Source organism: Nannobrachium achirus, assembly GCF_963921795.1.
Source record: "Nannobrachium achirus genome assembly, chromosome: 9".
Lineage (NCBI taxonomy): Eukaryota > Metazoa > Chordata > Actinopteri > Myctophiformes > Myctophidae > Nannobrachium > Nannobrachium achirus.
The window spans coordinates 20,389,415-20,413,106 of record NC_137818.1 but is presented as its reverse complement, the minus strand read 5'-3'; the positions used below and the strand labels follow the sequence as shown (position 1 = coordinate 20,413,106).

Genomic DNA, 23,692 nt, shown 5'->3' with positions numbered 1-23,692 from the left:
CATTGTTTTGTGCATCATTGCATTGTTTCGTGTTGCATTGCATTGTATTGTGTTGAGTTGATTTGTGTTGAGTTGCATTGGTTTGTGTTGCATTGCATTGTTAAAAGGAGGCATGTTGCATTGCACCGTATATTATGTTGTATTACATTGAGCGGAGGACAAAAACAGTACAAATCCACACAAACTTTACAAACTACAAGTTCTGACTACACCAGAGGGTCCGGGACCCCTAGGGGGTCCTCAGAGTTACTACAGGGGGTCCTCCAAATCTTTGTGTGATAGAAACTTTTTTTTCTCCTTTTTTATATTAACCACTTGAAACCTACCGGTATACTTGTGTCCATATTCGGAGAACTTTAGCCAAAAATAGCAGATGTACAAGCTCACAAGGCATCGCGCTGCGAGGCGTTGTGAGCTTGTAGATCGGCTATTTTCGGCAAAGAGCTTTGGTGTAGAGGGGAAAAAGAGCAGACGAAGTACAGAGTGATAGGTCAGGTTTATTAAGTATTGACGGTTCAAGTGGTTAAATATCTGAAAACACAAATGTACATGAATCCAAAATACACTGATAATTGTGCTGTCAAACGATGAAACAATATGGAATCTCTGAAAAGGTTGTGGGGGTCCCTGCTTCATCTCTCTCTCAACTAAGGGGTCCTTCGCCTGAAAACATTGCCCTAAAATACAGTGTTGCCTGATTTTGTGACAGAAACAAGCAGACATAAGGTCTAAAAATGACTTAATATAGCATCAAAATCAGTTTAAGCACGTTAACCCAATATATCAGCTTTTTTGAAAAGCGATGCCATGCATTGTGAGCCTGCATATGGGCTATTTAATTGACAGGAGTCGCCCAGGATTAGCCTCTACACCAAATCTCTTTGCCAAAAGAATTGCTGATCCACTGAGTGCGCTTACAGTAAGCTTACAACACTGAGCCTGTGTAGACTATTTTCACTGAATATTCGCCCCCAAGAATTGGGGAAACTAGGACGGTGGAAAGACAATTTTACAAAGTTCCCAAATTATCGTTTTCCATTTGAAGTTCAAGCTCACATCATCAGAGCATCAGTAATATAAAGCGATTGTCTTTCTCTCTCTCTCTCTCTCTTTGTGGTGGCTTTGTTCTGGTGATTTACTGTGGGTTAAACAGCTGAAAGCGAGCAGCGCTGAAAGCGGTGTCAGCATGAGTGAGAGACTGTTAAAAGCACTTTAAAACGACTGGCACCATCACTGCAGCCGGACCCATGTGCCGGGAGGACTGTCATTAGCCACCATTCAGGCATGGCTAGCTGGGCTAATGGCGCGCAGGTGTGTGTGTGTGTGTGTGTGTGTGTGTGTGTGTGTGTGTGTGTGTGTGTGTGTGTGTGTGTGTGTGTGTGTGTGTGCTTGCGTGCGTGTGTGTGTGTGTGTGTGTGTGTGTGCGCACGCACTTGTGCATAATATGTACACTAAAGTACATAATGTATCATCATTGTAGTAGTACTAAACAAAAAATTACAAGTCTGTTTTTAATGGGCTCATGCTGAAACTGCAGTATGATACGCCATTGTCTTTTTTTTTACCGCCACTCTCTTGCCATTTCCCTCACAATCCACTGATGATGTTTCTGGTCTCTCTGTCTATGGCATTAGCATACTGTATAGCTTGAGTCTGGTGTGTGTCATTGTTACTGGAATTTTCCCTTCTGTGGGGTCCCTGGCACAAAACCATTCCAGATGGGGGGTCCGCAACCAAATACATACTGTATCAATTCTGTATACTGTACTATATTCAATTGTTTGAGAAAAACAGATTTTGTCTACCTCAGGGCACAGAGGGAATCGTTTGAAGTCGATTAAAACCAAAAAAGGTTCATCGTTCAGTCCGGAGTGCGTGCCAAAACCGAACGGTTCAACACGAGTATACAGTACTTCTAAGAATGCTTTCGGACCCGGGCTCTTGTACCTTTTGAAATCCTAATCTGATGTGCATTAAAGTCCCTTCCTTCCTACGCCATGCAGGGGCTTCTATTCACAGTGTGACACCCATTCAGCGGCGAGGCTGTTTGGAAGCAAACCATTAAAAAACAGAAGGCAGAACAGCAACGGAGGGAGAGAGAGAGAGGGAGAGAGCGAGAGAGAGAGAGAGCGAGAGAGAGAGAGAGAGAGCGAGAGAGAGAGAGAGATGGGTTGTGGAGAGTGACAGAGACAGAATACTTCTATTATCAGCGGGGCTCTTTCTAAATGGAATGGATCTAGCAGCACTGTCTCCTCTCCAGTCACTGCTGAACAGCCTCTAGGCTGGATGGAAATGCAATAGGGGCCTTATGGACCATGAAACAAACAAGCACGCACGCACGCACGCACGCACGCACGCACGCACGCACGCACGCACGCACGCACGCAGGCACGCGCGCGCGCACACACACACACACACACACACACACACACACAGAGGGATTAATCTCTTTTCAATGGTCACACAGGCATACACACACACGGTCAGATCAGGAGAGTTTAACTTAATTCTGAGATATAGGGATCTGATAGGGCTGCACAATTCATCGAAAATCTTGATTTTAGGATTCACATTTGTGTAATGGTGAAACGTGGCGATGAATTGCATTGTCTTCTTTGTCTACACTCAACCCCCTTTTTACCTCATCTCACGGGGAAACCCGGTCCGGGTTCACAGCACCAATGTAACACCCGGGATTCGAATCTGGGTCTCCCGCGTGAAAGTCCTATATCTTAACCATTGATCCAAAGAGATATCCCGGGTTCGAATCCCGGAAGTTACACAAAGACATGACACTGAGAAGCACAATGAGACAAAAGCATTACAAATATGACTAGAAATGTGTGCTCCTCGGAGCACAGGTCCCCGCAAGGCCAGGTACTGTAGCTTATTGTGGACCGGCAAAGTAAAAAGAAAGAAAAAAAGAAAAAAGAAACAAGGCACAAGATTTGTCAGGTGGAGAGATGAAAGATGTAGGCAAAGTTTCACAGCAATCAAACTTCTGATCAAAACCGCTGACTCCTGCTGACTTTGAAAGCCAATTTTAGCCAATCAGGATGGAATATGAAAAAGATAATAATATTAGCAGCAAAACGTGCAAAAATGGGCATCCTGGTGGCGCTATAATATAATACAATGTAATAGATTTGGGGCCGGGGATCTGCTTTGGCCTCCTGGGAGATTCACACAGATTACTGTGGGGGGAAAAAAGCCCATGCTTTCACATGCAAAGAAATAATACACTACCTCAACCTATTAATCCCACAAACCGCACACCCAGAAACCCTTTGGGCACCAATATTCCATGATCACATTCTCTGAAACAACAGCACTGCCAGGGCCATTAGAATAACATCATGCACGTGATTTTCATGTGTTTATGTGGACATCTTTGTCTGATAGATACTGGTACATCTAGAGGCATGCAGCCCCAGCCCCCACCAATTCCATTTCATAGCCTTTCAGGAGAGCCCTGCAATTACACAGGCAGCAGGGAGAGATGTTTTGAATTCCACTGACCGGACGACAGAAACGTACATTACTACAACTTAACATAGCCCTCTTATTTTGATGTTCAAAATTCTTAATTTCAACCAACTTGACAAACAGTGCTAATAGCGTTTCTGAAAACCATCGATTGTTCGACTGTCAGTAGGCTGCTGTTTGGAATACGGAAGGCTTAAGGTTTGGTTAAGGATCAAGAAGGTTTTATTTGGGCTGCCCGCTGGCCTTGCGGTCCAGGCGCACACCGCTTAGGCTCTGATGCCTGACAGCGTGCTGCGGGTTCAAATCCCGATCACGACGACCTCGGCTGCGTGTCACTCCCCATCTCTCTCTCCGTTTCCTGGCAGTCTACTATCCTATCAATAAAGGCGTAAAAAAGCCCCAAAACAAATCTTAAAAAATAAGGTTTTATTTGACACTCACATTGTCACTTACAGAAACATCACAAGTACAAGTAGCAAAATGTCGGTGAAAGACTGCTGTGCGAATAACAGCAGCCTAATATACCAGAGATAAGATCAACGATTGGAATTTGGAAGTTTAAAAAGTATTTTAGACGGTGCCTATACAAGTAATTCATTATCAATGGGAGGTGAGCGAGCAGGTGGCGTGAAACTGCACCAGTGCCAGAAATGTAATAGACTTGAACTTTTTTTCTCAGCAGCACACAGGGAGAGAGACGTTCAATGAAGTTAACTTTAAACAAGCTATTAAAATACACTCAGAGCGTGAAGGGATGGTTGTCATTGGCTGGCGTTAGCTGTACACGCAGGGCGAGTAGGACAAAAAGGCAAATTATACCGTCTTTAGATTCACTATGCATTTAAATGTATTAGTGGAGCGTTTTGGCTACTATATAATGTAGGATTTTTTATTCGTATATTTTTTAATGTACTGTCGATGTCACTACTTTGTTCACACTAATTTCCCATTTCAAACGCAAATTATATAACCTAAGAAAAAAAGAAAATAGTGTGGGTATAGGTCCACTCCTTTTTCGTCTCTACAGCAAATCTCTTCCCCAAAAAGAGACGATCTACAAGCTCACAATATAAAAAACGGCAGATGTACACTGCAACAGTACAAGCTGTCAACGTGTCGTCGCATTGTGACGCATTGTGGGCTTGACGATTGGCTATGAATAAAGTTGAGATTTTGACTTTGGTGTGCCTTGGGCACAAATGGTTTGAAAGCCACTGGACAAGAGCATTGCCAATTCGGGGCATGGCTGTTTGGAGCGTGTGCCCATATGGAGTGCGACAGTTGCTTGGCTGCATGGGTTGTCTGCCTTATGTACCCATCTTGTGATTCTGCTGTTGCTGGTCCCCTCCGGGAGCAATAAAGTTGTCTTTTCTAACTTAAACTCAGATCCAGGGCTTGTTTTCTCAGGAAGAAAGGTTGAAGAACACTGAAATAAAAAGCGGATAGAGGGTGGTCTGGCAGTACACAATACACATTAAACTGCTACTCAAAACAAACATGTCGACAGCAGCAACTAATGTTACGCCAATAAAAGCTGTTGAGATGTGTCATGTTTTGTTTGTATTGTGCAGTGCCTCGGGTGGTGTTTTAATACATTTCTCTTCCAGTTTTGCTGATTGATGTGAATTGTTTTGTGTAATTTTGGTTTGAAAAACAGGGAGGGACTGTATGGTCCTGTGACTGTCACCACTCCATCACTCAGCGAGTGAGCCACTCGCTCATTCTCCAGACCTCCATTTTGAGTTAGGAGTGAGTTAGAAATAGCGTTGGCTCCAATTCCGGTTCCAAACCACAGTTAGAAACCCAGTTCTAGCCAGTTTATCGAGACCAGGCCCTGCAAGCCAAACGACGTCATGATGACGTTATGATAATGTCCTCCGGGGACTCCGGTGACGTTCAGAATTAGGCCAGATCACAGCCCATATGGGGATGATCTTGACGTCATTACCAGGACGTCATATGGACTTTTTTGTTTGACAGGATTATTGTTATTGTCTGTGATGTTAGTTGAAATACGAGCATATAAGGTTATATTCTGGGACATATCTGACTGGTGATATTTATCTGGCCTCGATCGGACCCTCTCTTATGTTACCGATCAATCGGCAATGGATCGGATCGGGCCGATCAAAGCGTGATCGGCGATAATCGGTGGTTTAGATCAAAAGGTAAATTCACCGATCCGATCCGATCGGTGCATCCGATCAACCAGCCGTTCAGTATGCCCACTTGAGGCCATTTTGGGGTATTGATTTCCACAGTGCTGAAGGAATAATTAGTTACTGCTATGATAATAAATACATAGTAATGCTGGTAAATAAGGCAAATATATAAATTAATTCATGAGTGAATGAATGAATTAAAGTTAAAACATTAACATTTAGAAAATATAAATAATAACTTGATCGGATCGGTGATTGATCGGGATCGGGTGATCAAACTTTTGTGATCGGTGCTCGGTGATCGGTTCCAAAAAACCTGATCGGACCATCCCTATAACCCATTTATGTTGGTTGAAATCAGGTGATATTCTAGGCCAGATCTGACTAGTCATGGTTTGACTTGATCTGGACCCAATCGAGACGTCACTGATTGGTCCAGGTCCTGACCGTGCTTGCTGGGGGGGAATTGATAAGGGTGTGTGCTTATGGATCTTCTCATCGAGTGTAGCACTCCTAACATGCACCAACATGCACAAGTACCAAAAGTAAAAGTACTAAATGTTTGAAAATAGCAGATCTACAAGCTCACAACGCGTCGCATCGTAGATCGGCTATTTTCAAATAGCCTTGGTATAAAATAGGGCTAAAGTGGATTGATGTATGTTTTGTAATATAATCATTTATATCTGCAAAGTAACTAATAACTAAAGTTTTCAAATAAACATAGTGGAGTAAAAGTACAATATTTGGATCCAAGATGTAGTGGAGTAGAAGTAAAAGTATTGGAAATTGAACCCTAACCCTAACCCTACTTAAAGGCCCGCTGACACGCCCCGAAATTATAATAGTATGATACAGTAGGTCACGAGGTCTCTCTGAAAACAGTCTGAAATAGTCTGAAACTCATGTCACAGTGTAATCTGCCCGCCCCCAACAACAGCTGACCAGTACAGTAAGTAGTCTAAGTACAGTGCGCATTCTCACAGAGACAGTGTCATCATAAACATAATTATTAACTAATATTTTAAGATTACTTTTCAAAGTGACAGTACCCCTATAGATGACAGTCCTATTTTAAGTACAGTACTACTTTACACCACTGAAAGTGACAAGACCAGTTAACCAGTTTCTTCAACATTATTTTCTAAAACAAGAAATGTGTCACTTAATAATGAAAAGAATAACAATATCCAATCTCGATCATTGCAGTGAGATTGGAGGTCTGGCCACGCAAGACTATATCTTAATAAGAAGCCTTCTGCCGCACAACATGTTTCACAGCTCTCTCAGCCAAGCACTGAAAAAGCCAAAAAAACACCAAAAACACATTGGACTCTGGGAAAGTGTTACTGACAAGTGTCAGCCGCGTGGGTGTGTGGGTGCAATAAACTGTGTTTGAATAGTTCATTATGTTTTCACGTCTCTTGTGGAACTCTCTCCAGACTCCAGATAGATAATGCTCAATAGAACCATTTTCCAGTAAGTGGGGCTTCAGTAGAAAAAAAGCCCTGCCGGGTTTCCCAAAAGGATCTTAGTCCTTTAAGTCTGTCATTGTCTACGAGCTCACCAAGAAACAAAGATGATTGGATGCTTATGACTTTGGCATCGCCTCTGCGTCAGATCCCTGTAGAGCACTGGCTGGAACGCAACGGCAGCATAATACAAACCAGAGAATGTGTGTGTGTGTGTGTGTGTGTGTGTGTGTGTGTGTGTGTGTGCGCGTGTGTGTGTGTGTGTGTGTGTGTGTGTGTGTGTACAGTAGGTGCGCATAATACAAACCAGAGAATGTGTGTGTGTGTGTGTGTGTGTGTGTGTGTGTGTGTGTGTGTGTGTGTGTGTGTGTGTGTGTGTGTGTGTGTGTGTACAGTAGGTGCGCACAAGTGCGTGCATGGGTTTGTATACTTCTGAGGACCCAACTTTCTAACAACTATAGGCTAATAGAATAAAAAAAAAAAAGGCACACGTTAACACTTCCTGTGCCAATCTTGTCCAAGAATGTGATAAGGGGGCAGGGGGGGGGGGGGCCACGGCCCCGTTATCTCATCCAGAGACGAGTTGGTTACCATGGTTACCAGGTAAACAGGTGCCGTGGCGAAAACACTACATATCCCATGATGCAACTCGCCAGCCAGCATAGGATTTTAGTTTCACGACCGAAAGTAAAGGAACTGACGTCCATTTTAAAATCGTCAATTTCCGCCATATGGACAAGATCGTGGCTTCTGAGGCTCTTCAAAATAAAGCGTAAGTGAATGCCGGCACTCTATGGTCAAATACTTACCTAAATAATGGCAACCCAAGTGTTAAAAATGTCGGTTCCCGGTTGTAATTGGAAGAAGGTTCAGGTTAGTGTCAGGATTAGGCATTTAGATGTTATGGTTTAGGGATTAGAGAGAGATGGCTTATTTATACTTGGTTGTGTGCTTGTGTCATGCAATAGATAATTGCATATCTCCAAGATCGCAACGTGTCGCAGCAGCAGTTGTAAGCTTGTAGATCGGCTATTTTCCGGCTTTATAGGCTTATGTTTATGGTAAATGGCCCAAAAAATGGCATTCATAAAATAGGTGTCCTAAAATGTTGATTTCCTCACAAGTATAGTAGAAACCTGTGTGTGCGTGTGCGTGTGTGTGTGTGTGTATGTGTGTGCGCGCGCGTGTGTGTGTGTGTATGTGCGACGTGCGTGAGTGCTTCCCCACGAGGATAGTAAAAGCAGAGCGAATCGACCTTGTGGGGACAAATGTGGACAAATATCATTAATTTATATTATTAATGTATATTTTTTTAGAGTTGGGGTCATAAACGTGTGTGTGTGTGTGTGTGTGTGTGTGTGTGTGCGTGCGTGCGTGCGTGCGTGCGTGCGTGCGTGCGTGTGTGTTGTCCTACCTTCCTCTCAGGCCAGTTGTATTTGGCAAAAACAGTATCATAGGTGTCCACTGCTCCATCTGTCACCAGCATGATGGCCTGACTGCACACACTACCCCTCCCTGTCTGGTTGAACTGGAGAGAGAGAGAGAGAGAGAGAGAGATAAACAAGACAGAAAAAGAGAAAGTGAGACACACAGACGGAGATAGAGCCAGCATTGCACGGGCAAAGGGTTTATTATGAGCACATTATGACTACATGCCATATCATTACATGCCTCTACTTTCACATGAAGGAAGCTAACCATGTTATGTCTTATGTCACACACACACACACACACACACACACACACACACACACACACACACACACACACACACACACACACACACACACACACACAACATCACTAAGAGGAGTCATTAACCATGATGGGGACATTCATATTCCTCTGTTCTGCTGGAGAGGCACAAATGTAAAACACTCTCTCCATGTGTGTGTGCGTTCGTGCGTGTGTGCGTGCGTGCGTGCGTGCGTGCGTGCGTGCGTGCGTGCGTGCGTGCGTGCGCGTGCGTGCGTGGTCTTGTTCCAAAATGAGTAAAGTGGTGCAGGGAGTCATCCACTCTGCTGTTTACTCAGCTTGAACATGATTCTGTTGATTTAGCTATTAATTAATAACAGTTTTTTATTTAGTGTCGTGCCAACGGGGGAGGCGTGCACGTGTGTGTGAGTGTGTGTGTGTGTGTGTGTGTGTGTGTGTGTGTGTGTGTGTGTGTGTGTGTGTGTGTGTGTGTGTGTGTGTGTGTGTGTGTGTGTGTGCGTGCATGTGTGTGTGTTCTAGTCTTGTTAATACTTCTGAGGGTAAATGTCCCCACAAGTACAGTAGAACAGTGTTTCTCAAACTTTTACATTTCAAGGTCTCCCCTCAACTCTGACAGGGTACAAATGGAACCAAATGGACCCATTAGGGTCCATTTGGTTCCATTTGTACACTGTCAGAGTTACAGACTTGTATGGGTCAACTTTAGACGCCCATAAAGGAACAAAGAGAGTTCCTGGAATCCACTTTGAGAACCACTGCAGTAGAATTTCAGAACTAGACATTGCGAGAAAGCATTTTCCTGGTCCGAGTGTCGTGCACTGAACATTGCCGATCTACCATCTCACGACGCGTCACAGAACGACACATAGTGAACTTTGGGCATCTGATATTTTCTGCTAATAGGGTTTACGGTTAAAAAATTACCCAAAATACATAAAATGGGATTCATATAATTGCCTTTCTAAAATGTCCTCACAAATACAGCAATATACAGTAGTTATGTGTGTGTGTGTGTGTGTGTGTGTGTGTGTGTGTGTGTGTGTGTGTGCGTGCGTGCGTGCGTGCGTGCGTGCGTGCGTGCGTGCGTGCGTGCGTGCGTGCGTGCGTGCGTGCGTGTGTGTGCTTTTCACTCACATCGTTGAGGAGATTGAAGGCTTCAGTCAGAGCGATGTCCAACATACCAATACCTTTAGCAAACAGCTTATCAAGGTGCTCTCGGAAATGCTGGGGGGAAAGAGAAACACATCAAAAACAGGACAAACTATATGAGAGGGACATTTTATAAAAGGAAAGCTAAAGGATTGAAGCCATTGCTTCACCAACAGCGATGGCAAATAAACAACATCAAATTGTGATGGCTTATGATGATAGTGGCTCGCAAACCTTCGTTTTCTTTCAAGGACCTCCATAACTCTGAGAGTAGCAGCCTATAACATCACTGTCGGGCAGAAAGCTCGTAATTTGAACGTTTTTCATAAAGTAAAGCCCTGCTTCATCACACAAGACTGCCGCACAAGACCAGTGAAAATGTACGTTTTTCAAGCCCTGCTTCATCATACAAGACTAGGGGTCCTCAGAGTTACTACAGGGGGTCCTCCAAATCTTTGTCTCCTTTTTTTATATTAACCACTTGAACCCTAGTGTCCATATTCTGAGCACTTTGGCCAAAAATAGCAGATTTATAAGCTCACAACACCTTGCGCTGTGAGGCGCTGTGAGCTTGTAGATCGGCTATTTTCGGCAAGAGGGGAAAAAGATCAGACTAAGTACAGAGTGAAAGGTTGAAATATTTACGGTTTAAGTGGTTAAATATCTGAAAACACAAATTGACATGAATCCAAAATACACTGATGATTGTGCTGTCAAACAATCAAACTAACTAACTATGGAATCTATGAAAAGGTTGTGCGGGGGTCTCTGCTTCATCTCTCTCTCAACAAAGGGGTACTTGGCCTGAAAACGTTGAAGACCCCTGGTCCAATGAATTCATAACTGCCTGATTATTGATCAGGTTTGTACGAGTGACATTACTTGTGTCCTTTTCCCTAATGGTTTACTTGACAGTAACACAACATTCACACGGCAACATTTACTATTTTGGTCAGACGCGTTTAAAACCATATTGGTTCGCAAAAAGGGGAAAGAAAAAAGAAAACACAACTTTGTTCAGTGAAGTTCTGCTACCGACATGCAAGAGGGCCTCCGTGTCGTGGAGGAGTCATGGACATTGAGGACAAACGTTCAGAGGGCATGGTGGTGAACCACAGCGCTCCGGTGCCATTCAACGCACAAGCAACCAGCAGGGGTGTCGCACCAAATTCTGGGCCCTGGGTACAAGGATTCACTGCGGGCCCCCCATGAATGTTCTTCATAGGGGGAGGGGTTTTAACCCATTTAGACAGGGAATGCATTATTACCCATTATTTTGTACTTTAACTATTGAAAAATAGCAGATATACAAGCTCACAGCGCGGCACTGAGTGCCGCGCTGCGAGCTTGTAGATCTGCTATTTTTCACTTTGAATATTTCACTTGAAAAACCAATGTTTCTATGTCAGTGGTTCTCAAACTTTCTCATGTGAAGGACCCCAAAAATGATATGTATGTGGCCACAGACCCCCCATCTCAAAATATCTAGTTCCAGGGTCTCCCAGAAGCAAAATCTGAGTTACAAATGTTCGCTTAAATATATTCAAAGATTTGCACACATTTTCACGACTTAAGGCCCCCTCCACATTGGGCCCTAGTAACTCAGTCCCACTCCCCCCCTCCCCTTGTGACGCCCCTGAGCACCAGCAGCAGTACGGGTGAGCAGGGGTCATCTGGCAAGGGTTGCTCCATCTGTAGCCTGGTAAGCATACCCAATGATTTATTGGACCGAACAGGTCTAAAACACTATTGTTCAGCCGGTATTTGTATTGCCATTGTCAGTGCTGTCTAAAATATCTTCACAGCGTGGCAGTGGTGTCAATAGTAACAAAAGTAGGCTAGTTTTATTTCGAGGCAGTTCAACAACCTACCTCTCCTCTGCACTGAGTGTGTTGGGAAGGCCAATCTGTTATATTTATTTAGGTGTTACTGATGATACTAATGAAGGCTCTGCTTGATTTATTGTACAGTGGTTCTTTAATTTCAAGGACTCCCTCTATACAAATGGAATCAACAAATGGAATCAAATGGACCCTTGCGGGTCCATTTGCTTCCATTTGTACACTCTCAGAGTTACACACCTGTATGGGGACATTTGGAATCCACTCAAGGACACTTTGAGACCCACTGGTGTAGCAGAGTGTTTCCAGTGAGCCAACATGCACAATATCAGCACCCTGACTCTGTCTGACCAGAATGGAACAGACCCTTCATTAGTATCATCGGTAACACCTGTGAAGGAAGTCGAAAGAGGCCCGGAAGTAGAACAAAATGGTGTATATGCATATAGCCTATTGTAGTCCTAAACCCACCATGTTGAGGGCCAACACAGGTGTTCTGATTGGCTCAGGGTAACATCCAATGGGAAGGGTTTTCTCATTGGATGACGTAAACACAGACATAAACGGACATAGATTTGGTTAATTTATGGATAGATGATGTCAGGGATCTCCATATATGGGCATGAAAGGGAAAAGGATGGAACGGTTAGTACCGCTCAAATAGGGACAAGGACTGAGAAATAACAGAGATATCCATAGGCCTATATGGCCACGAAAGGGACAAAATGGTAAGACGGAATACATGTCCCAGCAGACAACCACACTTGCAATTTCCCAGGATTGCATCTTGCTAGGTCTACCTAATGACATCATCACTCAACAACATCACCATGTCATCATCACAAACAACTTTTACCACAATAACTCCAGCTGCCCCTATAGCGTCTTACTTTTAAATGTGTTCGTCAACACTGTTGAACAGGGTTCAAGGATCTGCTCTGTAGTGCAGGAGGATTCAATTTACCATATTAGGAGATCAACAGTCATCAACAGTTAGCCAATCAAGAAAGCCATCCCAACTGATCGGCTGTTTGGATCGGCCAAGCCTTGCCACTGAACCCATATAAGCGATAGCACGCTCATTAGGACTTCATTGTTTCTCAGAGCAGGACTTTATATTAATCTAACGTGATTTAAGGTGTGAGAAATGTTTTGCTGGACGGTTCATCTGACTGGAGAACCAACAGGAATCCTTAATGTTGCTGTTACCATTGGAGACAAGGTGTACTACTTTAAAGACAGCGATGGCTACACGGATGCCATTGATGTTGCTGTTTTCAACACAGTGTCTTTAAGCTGGAGGAAGTTGTCCCTGTTGAGGGACACACAGCTGTGCGAGGGACACACAGCTGTGGTGATAGAAGATGTCATCTACATCTGTGGAGGATTACTTAACTGCAACATTGATTATGCATTTGATGCCCAAACCCACAGATGGTTGAAACCCAGGGTTTCTGGGACTCTTCCAGAGGGGAGGGTATACCACTCAGCCTGTGTCTTGGGGAAGGTCATGTTTATCCATGGAGGATGGAACCGTTTGACTGGACTGACTAATGACATGTACAAGTTGGACACCACCACAATGGTCTGGTCTTTAATTAACACCAGAGGCACTGCACCACCTGCTTCATGGAGTCACTCTGCCACCATCATCGGGACAAAAATGTTTGTATTTGGAGGCTTGGATGACCAGCATAATTGCCTTAACACCATCAGAGTGTTTGACACAGAGACCAACTGCTGGCTGAACATGCACGCCTCTGCACAGCTTCCAGAAGGACGCGGCCGTCATTCAGCCTTTGTCTACAACGGAGAGCTGTACATATTTGGTGGTCTCAACATGGACCAGGTCTTAAATGATCTGTGGAAACTCAACCCAGAGACCTTCTCCTGGAAGAAGGTTGAGCCCAAGAGGAAAGGACCGGGTCCAATGCATAGCATGTGCTGTTGCATGGTGGGAGGTCTTATCATCCTCTTTGGCTCATTCTACACATTCAACAGTGATGACCTGTCTATCCTAGACTTGAGTCCTAGTCTTAAGACGCTATGCAAGCTAGCAGTCATTCAGTACGGTCTGGATCAGACAGAACTCCCACACGACATCAGGTGGGAACTGGCAGCCATGACTACCAACAGCAACTGACAATGAAAAGCAGTCCACTAAAGAATAAAAAAAAGATAAATGTCTCGCTGCCACGGATTAATAAACCAGAGATCAGTCCATGATGTGTGTCTCTGTGTTACAGTAGAACCATTAATAAGGATGCTCCTTGTTTGTATATCTCCTTTTTTTCCCATATCGCACGTTTGGTCAAAACGGACTGTTTTCTATAGACATCAATAAGTTGGCCGAAAATGAGGTAAATACAAATAGCCTTGACAGTGGTCACAAATTACCATCAAAAGGTGCACATTTTGTGCAACTACCAATAATCTTTTTCTGCAGCCAGGATGAATACAAATCAATGGCCAAACGGAAGTCACTAGAAGTGGCTTTCGTGATGATACACGAAAGAAGAAGAAAAAGAAGCGAGGCATCATGGGTAATTAATTTCTTTCACTCCCGCTTTAGTCGTTACTTGCCTTACAAGGAGGTCTGCGAGTCTGCCACGGAGCCCGCCATTCCAACAACAAAGGCGCTCCAGATTTATTTATTTTTTTTGCAACTAGTGGGACCACTTTTGGTTGTTACACCAAAAGTAGTGACTTATTGTATACTGTAGAATGATTACGCAATGATATCGGTCACCGATTATCGTGTGACACCCGAGTCAGGAAATAGGTGTACATGGCAGTGCAGATAAAAGCAGTGTGTGTGAATGTTTGTTTCCACTTTCAAGTCTGTCATCATCCAATAGTGTTAGGAAGGTTATTCTCTCATTTTATCTATGGATATATGTCGAGGAAGTTAATAGGCTATTTGCGCTAGAAGTTGCACTAGCTGGGAAGGGCAACCTCTTATATTGTTTATTCATGTACTGAACGTAAGTACAATTTTGAGTTATTATTTTACTTTACTGGAGTATTTCCACATTTCTGTACTTTTGCTTCTACTACGCTGCACCTCAGAGTCATAAATTATACTTTTACAGTCCACTAAAATTATTTTCAAACTTTAGCCCAAAACAGACAATACATATCGTCCATTTGAAAATAGCAAATCCACAAGCTCACAATGTATTGCATTGCGACGCATTGTGAGCTTGTAAATCTACTTTCAAACAATATATTTTCAAACGATTTTTACACATTCGAAAACTTGTGAAATGGGGCATCCTTTTCCCACCACTACAGCGTGTCTCTATAGGAGGCTAGCACTCTAACCTAACGCGGACCAGTTTGTGTAGGCAGATGGGCTGGCGCGGTGAATCTCTCCGCGAGTCTCTGGCCAATAGCATGTGTTCTCCTCCCCCCACCCCCCTCTGCTCCTCTGATCATCGCAGAGAACGCTGCTGCGTCATGACGTCAACACATTCGGTGCGACGCTCTCTGCACTCTGATTGGTTAGGGAAATTCTACAGTTCCTCCAACAGTGATCATAACGCAATCGCCCAGGCTTCTTTTTCTTCCTATCGCCAAAAGAAGCCTGGGTTTCCGAGGCTAGGAGGCTAGTAACGCCTCTTTGCCTCAGGCAGAGGCGGTTGGATAAGTTTGGCATGTGGTCCAAGATCTTTCTGGCCTTCTACAGAGGCACCACTGAGAGCATCCTGACCAGTATGGGAACGTGTACTGCCCTCAGCCCACAAAGAGCTGCAGACAGGGGTGTTGCACCACATTCTGGGCCCTGGGTACAATGATTCACTGCGGGCCCCCCATGAATGTTCTTCATAAGGGGCGGGGGTTTAACCCCTTTAGACTGGGAATGCATTATTACGCATTATTTTGTGCTTAACTATTGAAAAATAGCAGATATACAAGCTCACAGCGCGGCACTCGGTGTCGCGCTGCGAGCTTGTGGAAAACCGATAAGGCCTGACGGCCACCGGTTAAGAACATTTCTCCATTTGGCGATCCCTATGACACACACATAGGGTCGGGCCGGGTTTCTGGCCTGCCGTGTCGGGCTCAGTTAGGGCTGGGCCTTAATCATGCAAAACAGACCATCAAACATGCACACTTCATTTGTGAAGCCTGTACTACACATCCAACACGCACACCAACACCTGTCACTTCAGTGTGTAAATTGTGTAAATTTACACAACAAATTTACACAACAAATTCTTCTTTTTTTTCCGACATTAAACCCCCCAATACTTGACATTTGGCTCTCTACTTTGATCGCATTTTTTTCCCCTCTACACCAAAACTCTTTGCCGAAAATATAGCAGATATACAACGCGTTGTGCTGCGACGCATTGCAACACATTGCGCTGCGATGCGTTGTGAGCTTGTGGATCGGTCATTTCCTCCTAACGTTCCGCCTGAATATTGGAAACGTCTAATGGGCTCTTTAAACACGGCCTCAGGTCATTATTAACAAACTAGCACATTATGTTGGACAGAGATGTCACAGTCTTTTATATTAAACATGCCCTTCCATATTGTCGCTGTCGGTCAGAAACCTCGTATCTCCAAGTTTCACATTTGTACGTTTTTTTTTTCTTCGTAAAGTAAAGCCCTGCTTCATCATACCCGCACAAGGCTAGTGAAAATAGCAGATCTACAAGCACACAACATCTTGAGGTGTTGTGCTTGTAGATTGGCTATATTTTTTTAGATTGATTATTTTAAATCATCTGAGAGATACAAAACAAACGATTGTGGACATACAAGGTTTCCACCCCACAATGACGATATCCCATAACTGGAGACCATTTCCTCTGCTACGATGTGCATGTGGGTGTGTTGGTTTGAGAGAAGGAGAGAGAGAGATAGAGAGATAGAGTGTGTGTGTGCATGCGTGTGCAGTCTGTGCACACGGGCACGCACGCGTGTGAGTGTGTGTGTGCGTGCCTGCCTGCCTCCCGCCCACACAGAATAGATTCTCTCTCAGGCAATTAATGGAGTTTAATGTTGTCAGAGACCCAACAGGTCTCTTTTGCCTGTCTCATTATTCACAATAGCCTGGAGGAGGGACAAACACACAAACACACGCGCACACACGCGCACGTATACGCACACACACCAGGCAAAAACAGGTATTGTACAGTACACGCCATCAATGCCATCCATTTTCTGTTATCTTTGTTTACCTACATTTTGACTAAGGGCGACATAAATGTGTTATTTCCATAATTCAATCCCTTTCACTTTGGCAAACCTCAGTTCAGTTAGGTACACAAGGCTGCAACCTAATCAGCCGGGTGCGTCAACACTGTACACCAGGGGTCTTCAACAGGGGGTCCGGGACCTCAGAGTTACTACAGGGGGGGCCGCCAAATCTTTGTGTGACATGATCATGTTTTTTACATTAATCACTTGAACCATAGCATCCCTATTCTGAGTGGAACATTAGCCAAAAATAGCAGATCTACAAGCTCACAGTGAGCTTGTAGATCAGCTGTTTCTGGCAAAGAGATTTGGTGTAGAGGGAAAATAAGAGTAGACCATGTATTGACTGTTCAAGTGGTTCAATGTCTGAAAATACACATTAATCCAACATACACTGTCTGGTTACATGCTGCTATTATGACGGTGCTGTCAAACAAGTCTACGCTGTGTAAGAAATCTATGGAAATTTTTAATTTGCAATACAATTAAATGTAGGCTCTAGTGGGGGTCCCTGCTGCATCTCTCTCCGAAAAAGTTGAAGATCCCTGCTGTACACCAATACTAATGTTTCAGAATGAAACAACTTCACAGTTTGCAGTAGGCCTACATATGTTTTAGAGAGGACCCTCAGTTAGTTCATGAAACCTGAGGCAAAGACTCATTTACTGTATAACGACTGAAGACTCAATCATAATGAACAAAGACTCATTTATAATGACCAAAGACTCAATGATAATGAACAAAGACTCAATTATGATGATCAGAACATTCCAGTCTCTGAATGGGGACCATATCATGACAAGCAAAGAAAGAAGCATCCCACAATAGACATTTTCAAGCGATCCCAAACCTCAAGCAGACTGAGAGATAACAATCTGAGACAAAAGAAAATAACAAACAAACAAACAAAAAAGAATACAAATAAAAGGTTCAGTGCCTGCAATTTGTTTTAGTTTTTTCTTTGGGTGCTGAAATGAAATCTAACACTTTTAGTGACATTATTTTTGTAATTGTCGCAGCCGAGTGTCGCTGTGAAAAAAAAAGTGTTTCTCAGCGATCGAAGCATTTTTGGAGAAAGATTCCGAGATAGAGCTGTTTCTTTGTAGCACAATGCACAGGAGCCTATGGAGATTACACACTTCCTGATGTTGCATCATGGGATATGAAGTTTTTTCGCTCACCAGTGACCGCCGCAGCACCTGTTGTGTTTACCTGGCAACCATGGTAAACAGGTAGCACGTCCCTGGACGTGATATCGAGGCCGTGGCGCTGCACCTCGGTAAATCCTATCACGTTCCTGGACGTTTTGGCATCGCAAGTGTTAAGGTCGGCCTACTTGTCAGGGCACCGACCCATCTTCGGCACGGTGCCCTAGTAAATGTAAGAAAAGAAGGCTCACAACTCACATTAGTTATGCTCCATATAAAACATTTATATCTGACATTTCCATCTTACAGATCTTCTTCAGTTTACTCTTTAAATGGTGAGACATGACCTTTGACACAAACTAAATGTCTCAATAGAAGAGCAGGGAGACAAAATACAACGACCCCAATTGCATATTGTATTAACTCACTCTTGCATGCAAATCGGACAAAATTACATTTAATTCATTAGAAAGGTGACATGGTGAAACTTTAAGCCTTATTTCATACTTTCAAATATGTTCAACTATCTTCAGGAATAGTGAAATTAGACAATCTAGAAGCTCACAAGATTGTTTGGTGATCTCAAATAAAATAAATCGCACCATTGCGAAGTGAGCGGTGCAAAGGCGATTTTCATATATGTATTATTATCATTAATTAATAGTCTAATGAAAAAAGAAATATAGATTTTCATTTATGTATGATCATTAACTCACTGGACGCCATAAACGTCTATTACGTCTTTGATCCTTAGTGCCATAAACGTCTTTTACGTCTTTTTAATTAATCAAAAGTTTTATAATTTTTTCATAATTGTAATTTCAAAAAAATCGCTCTAGAAGTTAGCCATGAGCCTCCGTGACCGGAGCGATACGGCCGATTTGACTGTAGCACCAGTGTAACACAGTCCGACGGGAAATCGGTATAACCAAACATTGGTTCCGGCCGTTTAAATGTTATCTTAAAACGTTCGTTTATACACTTCCCGTGCTTCCCTGACGAACTATAAGTACTCCAAAAACTCAGAAAATTCACGGGAAACCAGCGGTGCCATCCATTTGGCGATTGCTATCCTTGATCGCGATCGCCAGGGCTCTAAAGTGTATAGCATGCTAGCTAAAAGGCCTGGCCAAAATGTAAACAACAAGGCCCAAACCAAAAAAAAGATGGACGTCTTCTTCCTTCTTCTGTTAGTTGATCAGATAGTAGGAGACCACCACCTGGTGGTTTTCACATGCCATTGCACTCCAGTTTACACACAGGCCCAGAGACAGCATTCACATATGATGATGATCAAGACATCTTACACATGTTCTATTGAAGCCCAAATCTAATGATAGGATATATTCTATCTATAAATGCGAGAAGTCTCTGCGTGTGTGTGTGTGTGTTTGTAATCCGCGTATCTCGAGAACCGTTCGTCCCACCGGCTTCAGATTCGGCACGCGCGTTCCCCGCCGCGGCACGGAGTGCCGTGCCGGGTCTCGACCCGACCCGACGCGCGGTTTTCCCAAACCGGCGCGAAACGTTCGGAATCTCCTTATGCGGGGTTGATTGTTGACATCAGGCTGTTTCTGAGGAAATCGGCGAAAGCTCTGACTCATTGTGACATCACTTCATAAAAGGCTCTGACATCACGTACGCCACATGAGTCAACAAAAAATCTCTGTGAGTGTGTATGTATGTATGTAGGTAATCCACGTATCTCGAGAACCGTTCGTCCCACGGGCACGCGCGTTCTCCATATGGGCATAAAATGAATGCCCCCATATGAGAACCGTTCGTCCCACGGGCACGCGCGTTCCGTCCCACGGGCACGCGCGTTCTCCATATATGGGCATAAAATGAATGCCCCCATATATGGGCATAAAATGGATAAAGGGACACAGACAGACAGATTCAGAGATCTCCGAGAACCGTTCGTCCCACGGGCACGCGCGTTCCGTCCCACGGGCACGCGCGTCGGCACGGAGTGCAGTGCCGGGTCTCGACCCGACCCGACGCGCGGTTTTCCCAAACCGGCGCGAAACGTTCGGAATCTCCTTATGCGGGGTTGATTGTTGACATCAGGCTGTTTCTGAGGAAATCGGCGAAAGCTCTGACTCATTGTGACATCACTTCATAAAAGGCTCTGACATCACGTACGCCATATGAGTCAACAAAAAATCTCTGTGAGTGTGTATGTATGTAGGTAATCCACGTATCTCGAGAACCGTTCGTCCCACGGGCACGCGCATTCTCCATATGGGCATAAAATGAATGCCCCCATATGAGAACCGTTCGTCCCACGGGCACGCGCGTTCCGTCCCACGGGCACGCGCGTTCTCCATATATGGGCATAAAATGAATGCCCCCATATATGGGCATAAAATGGATAAAGGGACACAGACAGACAGATTCAGAGATCTCCGAGAACCGTTCGTCCCACGGGCACGCGCGTTCCGTCCCACGGGCACGCGCGTTCTCCATATATGGGCATAAAATGAATGCCCCCATATATGGCCACGGCACGGAGTGCAGTGCCGGGTCTCGACCCGACCCGACGCGCGGTTTTCCCAAACCGGCGCGAAACGTTCGGAATCTCCTTATGCGGGGTTGATTGTTGACATCAGGCTGTTTCTGAGGAAATCGGCGAAAGCTCTGACTCATTGTGACATCACTTCATAAAAGGCTCTGACATCACGTACGCCACATGAGTCAACAAAAAATCTCTGTGAGTGTGTATGTATGTAGGTAATCCACGTATCTCGAGAACCGTTCGTCCCACGGGCACGCGCGTTCTCCATATGGGCATAAAATGAATGCCCCCATATGAGAACCGTTCGTCCCACGGGCACGCGCGTTCCGTCCCACGGGCACGCGCGTTCTCCATATATGGGCATAAAATGAATGCCCCCATATATGGGCATAAAATGGATAAAGGGACACAGACAGACAGATTCAGAGATCTCCGAGAACCGTTCGTCCCACGGGCACGCGCGTTCCGTCCCACGGGCACGCGCGTTCTCCATATATGGGCATAAAATGAATGCCCCCATATATGGGCATAAAATGGATAAAGGGACACAGACAGACAGATTCAGAGATCTCCATATATGGGCGTGAAATGGACGCAAATAGACAGATATCTCCATATATGGGCATATATGGGCAGACGTACGCCACATGAGTCAACAAAAAATCTCTGTGAGTGTGTATGTATGTAGGTAATCCGCGTATCTCGAGAACCGTTCGTCCCACGGGCACGCGCGTTCTCCATATATGGGCATAAAATGAATGCCCCCATATGAGAACCGTTCGTCCCACGGGCACGCGCGTTCTCCATATATGGGCATAAAATGAATGCCCCCATATATGGGCATAAAATGGATAAAGGGACACAGACAGACAGATTCAGAGATCTCATACGGCATAAAGGGACACAGACAGACACACAGACAGACGGATACAGAGATCTCCATAAATGGGCATAAAATGGACGCAAATGGCATATATGGGCATAAAATTTACGCAGAATCACAAAGATCTCCATATACGGGCATAAAGGGACACAGACAGACAGATTCAGAGATCTCCATATATGGGCGTGAAATGGACGCAAATAGACAGATATCTCCATATATGGGCATATATGGGCATAAAATGGACCCAGAACTATATCTGCAGTGATCTCCATATATGGACATAAAATGGACGCTGACAGACAGACAGATAACAGATATCTCCATATATGGGCATAAATGGACACAGGCAAACAGATGGTCAAAACGGGTCCTATGACAACAGGTATAATGGGGTTTGCATTAAAGGGCGGGGCATTCATTCCCTATTTACGTTGTTCCGAGTTGGCCAGGTCGCCGACTAGACGCTGGGCCGCCCGAAGGGCGGCCCAGCTTCTAGTATATATAAATATACATGTTTTCCTTTGTAAGAGGGGTAGTGTGGCTTTCGATAGAAGCATAGATTTATATATATGTAATTTAAGTACAAAATATGATTTTGGCCCCCATAAAAAGGCAAAATTAAACAAAATGGCTGGCACCAGTTTTGTAGATTTTTAATCAAGGATGGCATTCAGTGAGTTAATACTGTAATGGAAAAAAAGACAAACATTTAGAAAAGGAATAGGGGTTATTGGTTTGATAATGAATATATGTTGAAAACATCTATTTCTCTTCTCTAGTTTTTGTTATCGTTATAAGTAAGAAAGCATCATGGTTGTTAGCTGTGTAGTATGAACTGTATAGAGAGGGAAGACAGCCTGCGCAAATCTTCATTGCAACCGGTCATGTTTGTGTGTTACGTCAGACCAGAGCTCGTGGTCAGATATATAAGGTGTGAAGATATATATTTTGTCACTTACAAGACAGGGAAATACTATAGAGGGAGTGCAACTAAAGAGAATAGATTTTACCCTCTGACTTTGCTTGTATCTTGGGCTAGTATTGGCTAGGTGTAGCCTGAGATCTGAAACAGCGACCATAACCTGCAAGTGTAATGTAGTGTGGTCGCTGTCTTGGATCCCAGGATACACCCAGCCAACACCAGCTTGAAGTTCGGTTTGAAGTTCAGGGTTATAAAGCAAGAGGGAGACAAGAGGGAAAACAGACAGGAGGTCAGACAAACAACCTGGCCATTACGCACAACACATCATGGACACAGTGGGATTTTGATTGGCTAAGACAAGATCTAAATTGGCATGAACACAGCGTTTGATTGGTCTGTTCTGTTTGGCTAACACATGTCGTCATGGGTAAAACGGTTTCTGATTGGTCAATTCTAATGTTTAGTTAATCAACTAGCCAATCGATGAAGAATGAAAGAATCGTCCCGTGCTAATATGTTTTAGCTAAATACGCTAAAAGTGAAATATAGGAGCTCAAAAATAAAAAGGACAGAGTGGAATGCTTCTCGACACATAGTGAGGGTGAGGAGTATGAGATGTATAAGGCCATATCTTAGCTGCATAAAGACATATCTGAGATGCATAAGGGCATATCTGAACTGCATAAGGACATATCTACCTGAGATGCGTAAGGACATATCTGAGATACATAAAGGCGTATCTGAACTGGGGAATACACATATTCCTCAACAAAAACAACCTCCAGCTCTGAGCAGGTCCCTAAACACAATCTTCTTTTCATGTAGATAAAAAAAGGTTAATTGGCTGCAGCTAAATGTAAATATTGTATACAGAAGAGCTGGGAAACATTACCTTCGATGACCTTGTGTGTGGGTGTGGGTGTGGGTGGGGGGAGAGAGAGAGAGAGAGAGAGAGAGAGAGAGAGAGAGAGAGAGAGAGAGAGAGAGAGAGAGAGAGAGAGAGAGAGAGAGAGAAATGCTTACTGCAGGTTAGGCATAATATGAATAACCTGCAGTATCAACAACCTGCAGTATCACATCACATCGCAATGCGTTGTGAGCTTCTAGATCTGATTTTTTTCGTACTTTTGAAAAAATAAAGTTTAGAAAATATGGCCAAAATAGGGAGCCCAGGTTGAAAG

General features: G+C 44.0%; 1 protein-coding gene across 1 annotated transcript in view; it reads right to left on the bottom strand.

Moving 5' to 3' along the window:
* LOC308291136 (voltage-dependent calcium channel subunit alpha-2/delta-3-like) overlaps positions 1-23,692 on the bottom strand; it is a gene marked incomplete at both ends in the record, with an annotated part of 340,367 nt that overhangs the window by 159,345 nt on the left and 157,330 nt on the right. Inside the window, 2 exons of the mRNA XM_080733078.1 lie at positions 8,535-8,648; positions 9,971-10,060. Of these exons, the coding sequence (XP_080589204.1) occupies positions 8,535-8,648; positions 9,971-10,060 (204 nt within the window). The remainder of the gene's footprint in view (positions 1-8,534; positions 8,649-9,970; positions 10,061-23,692) is intronic.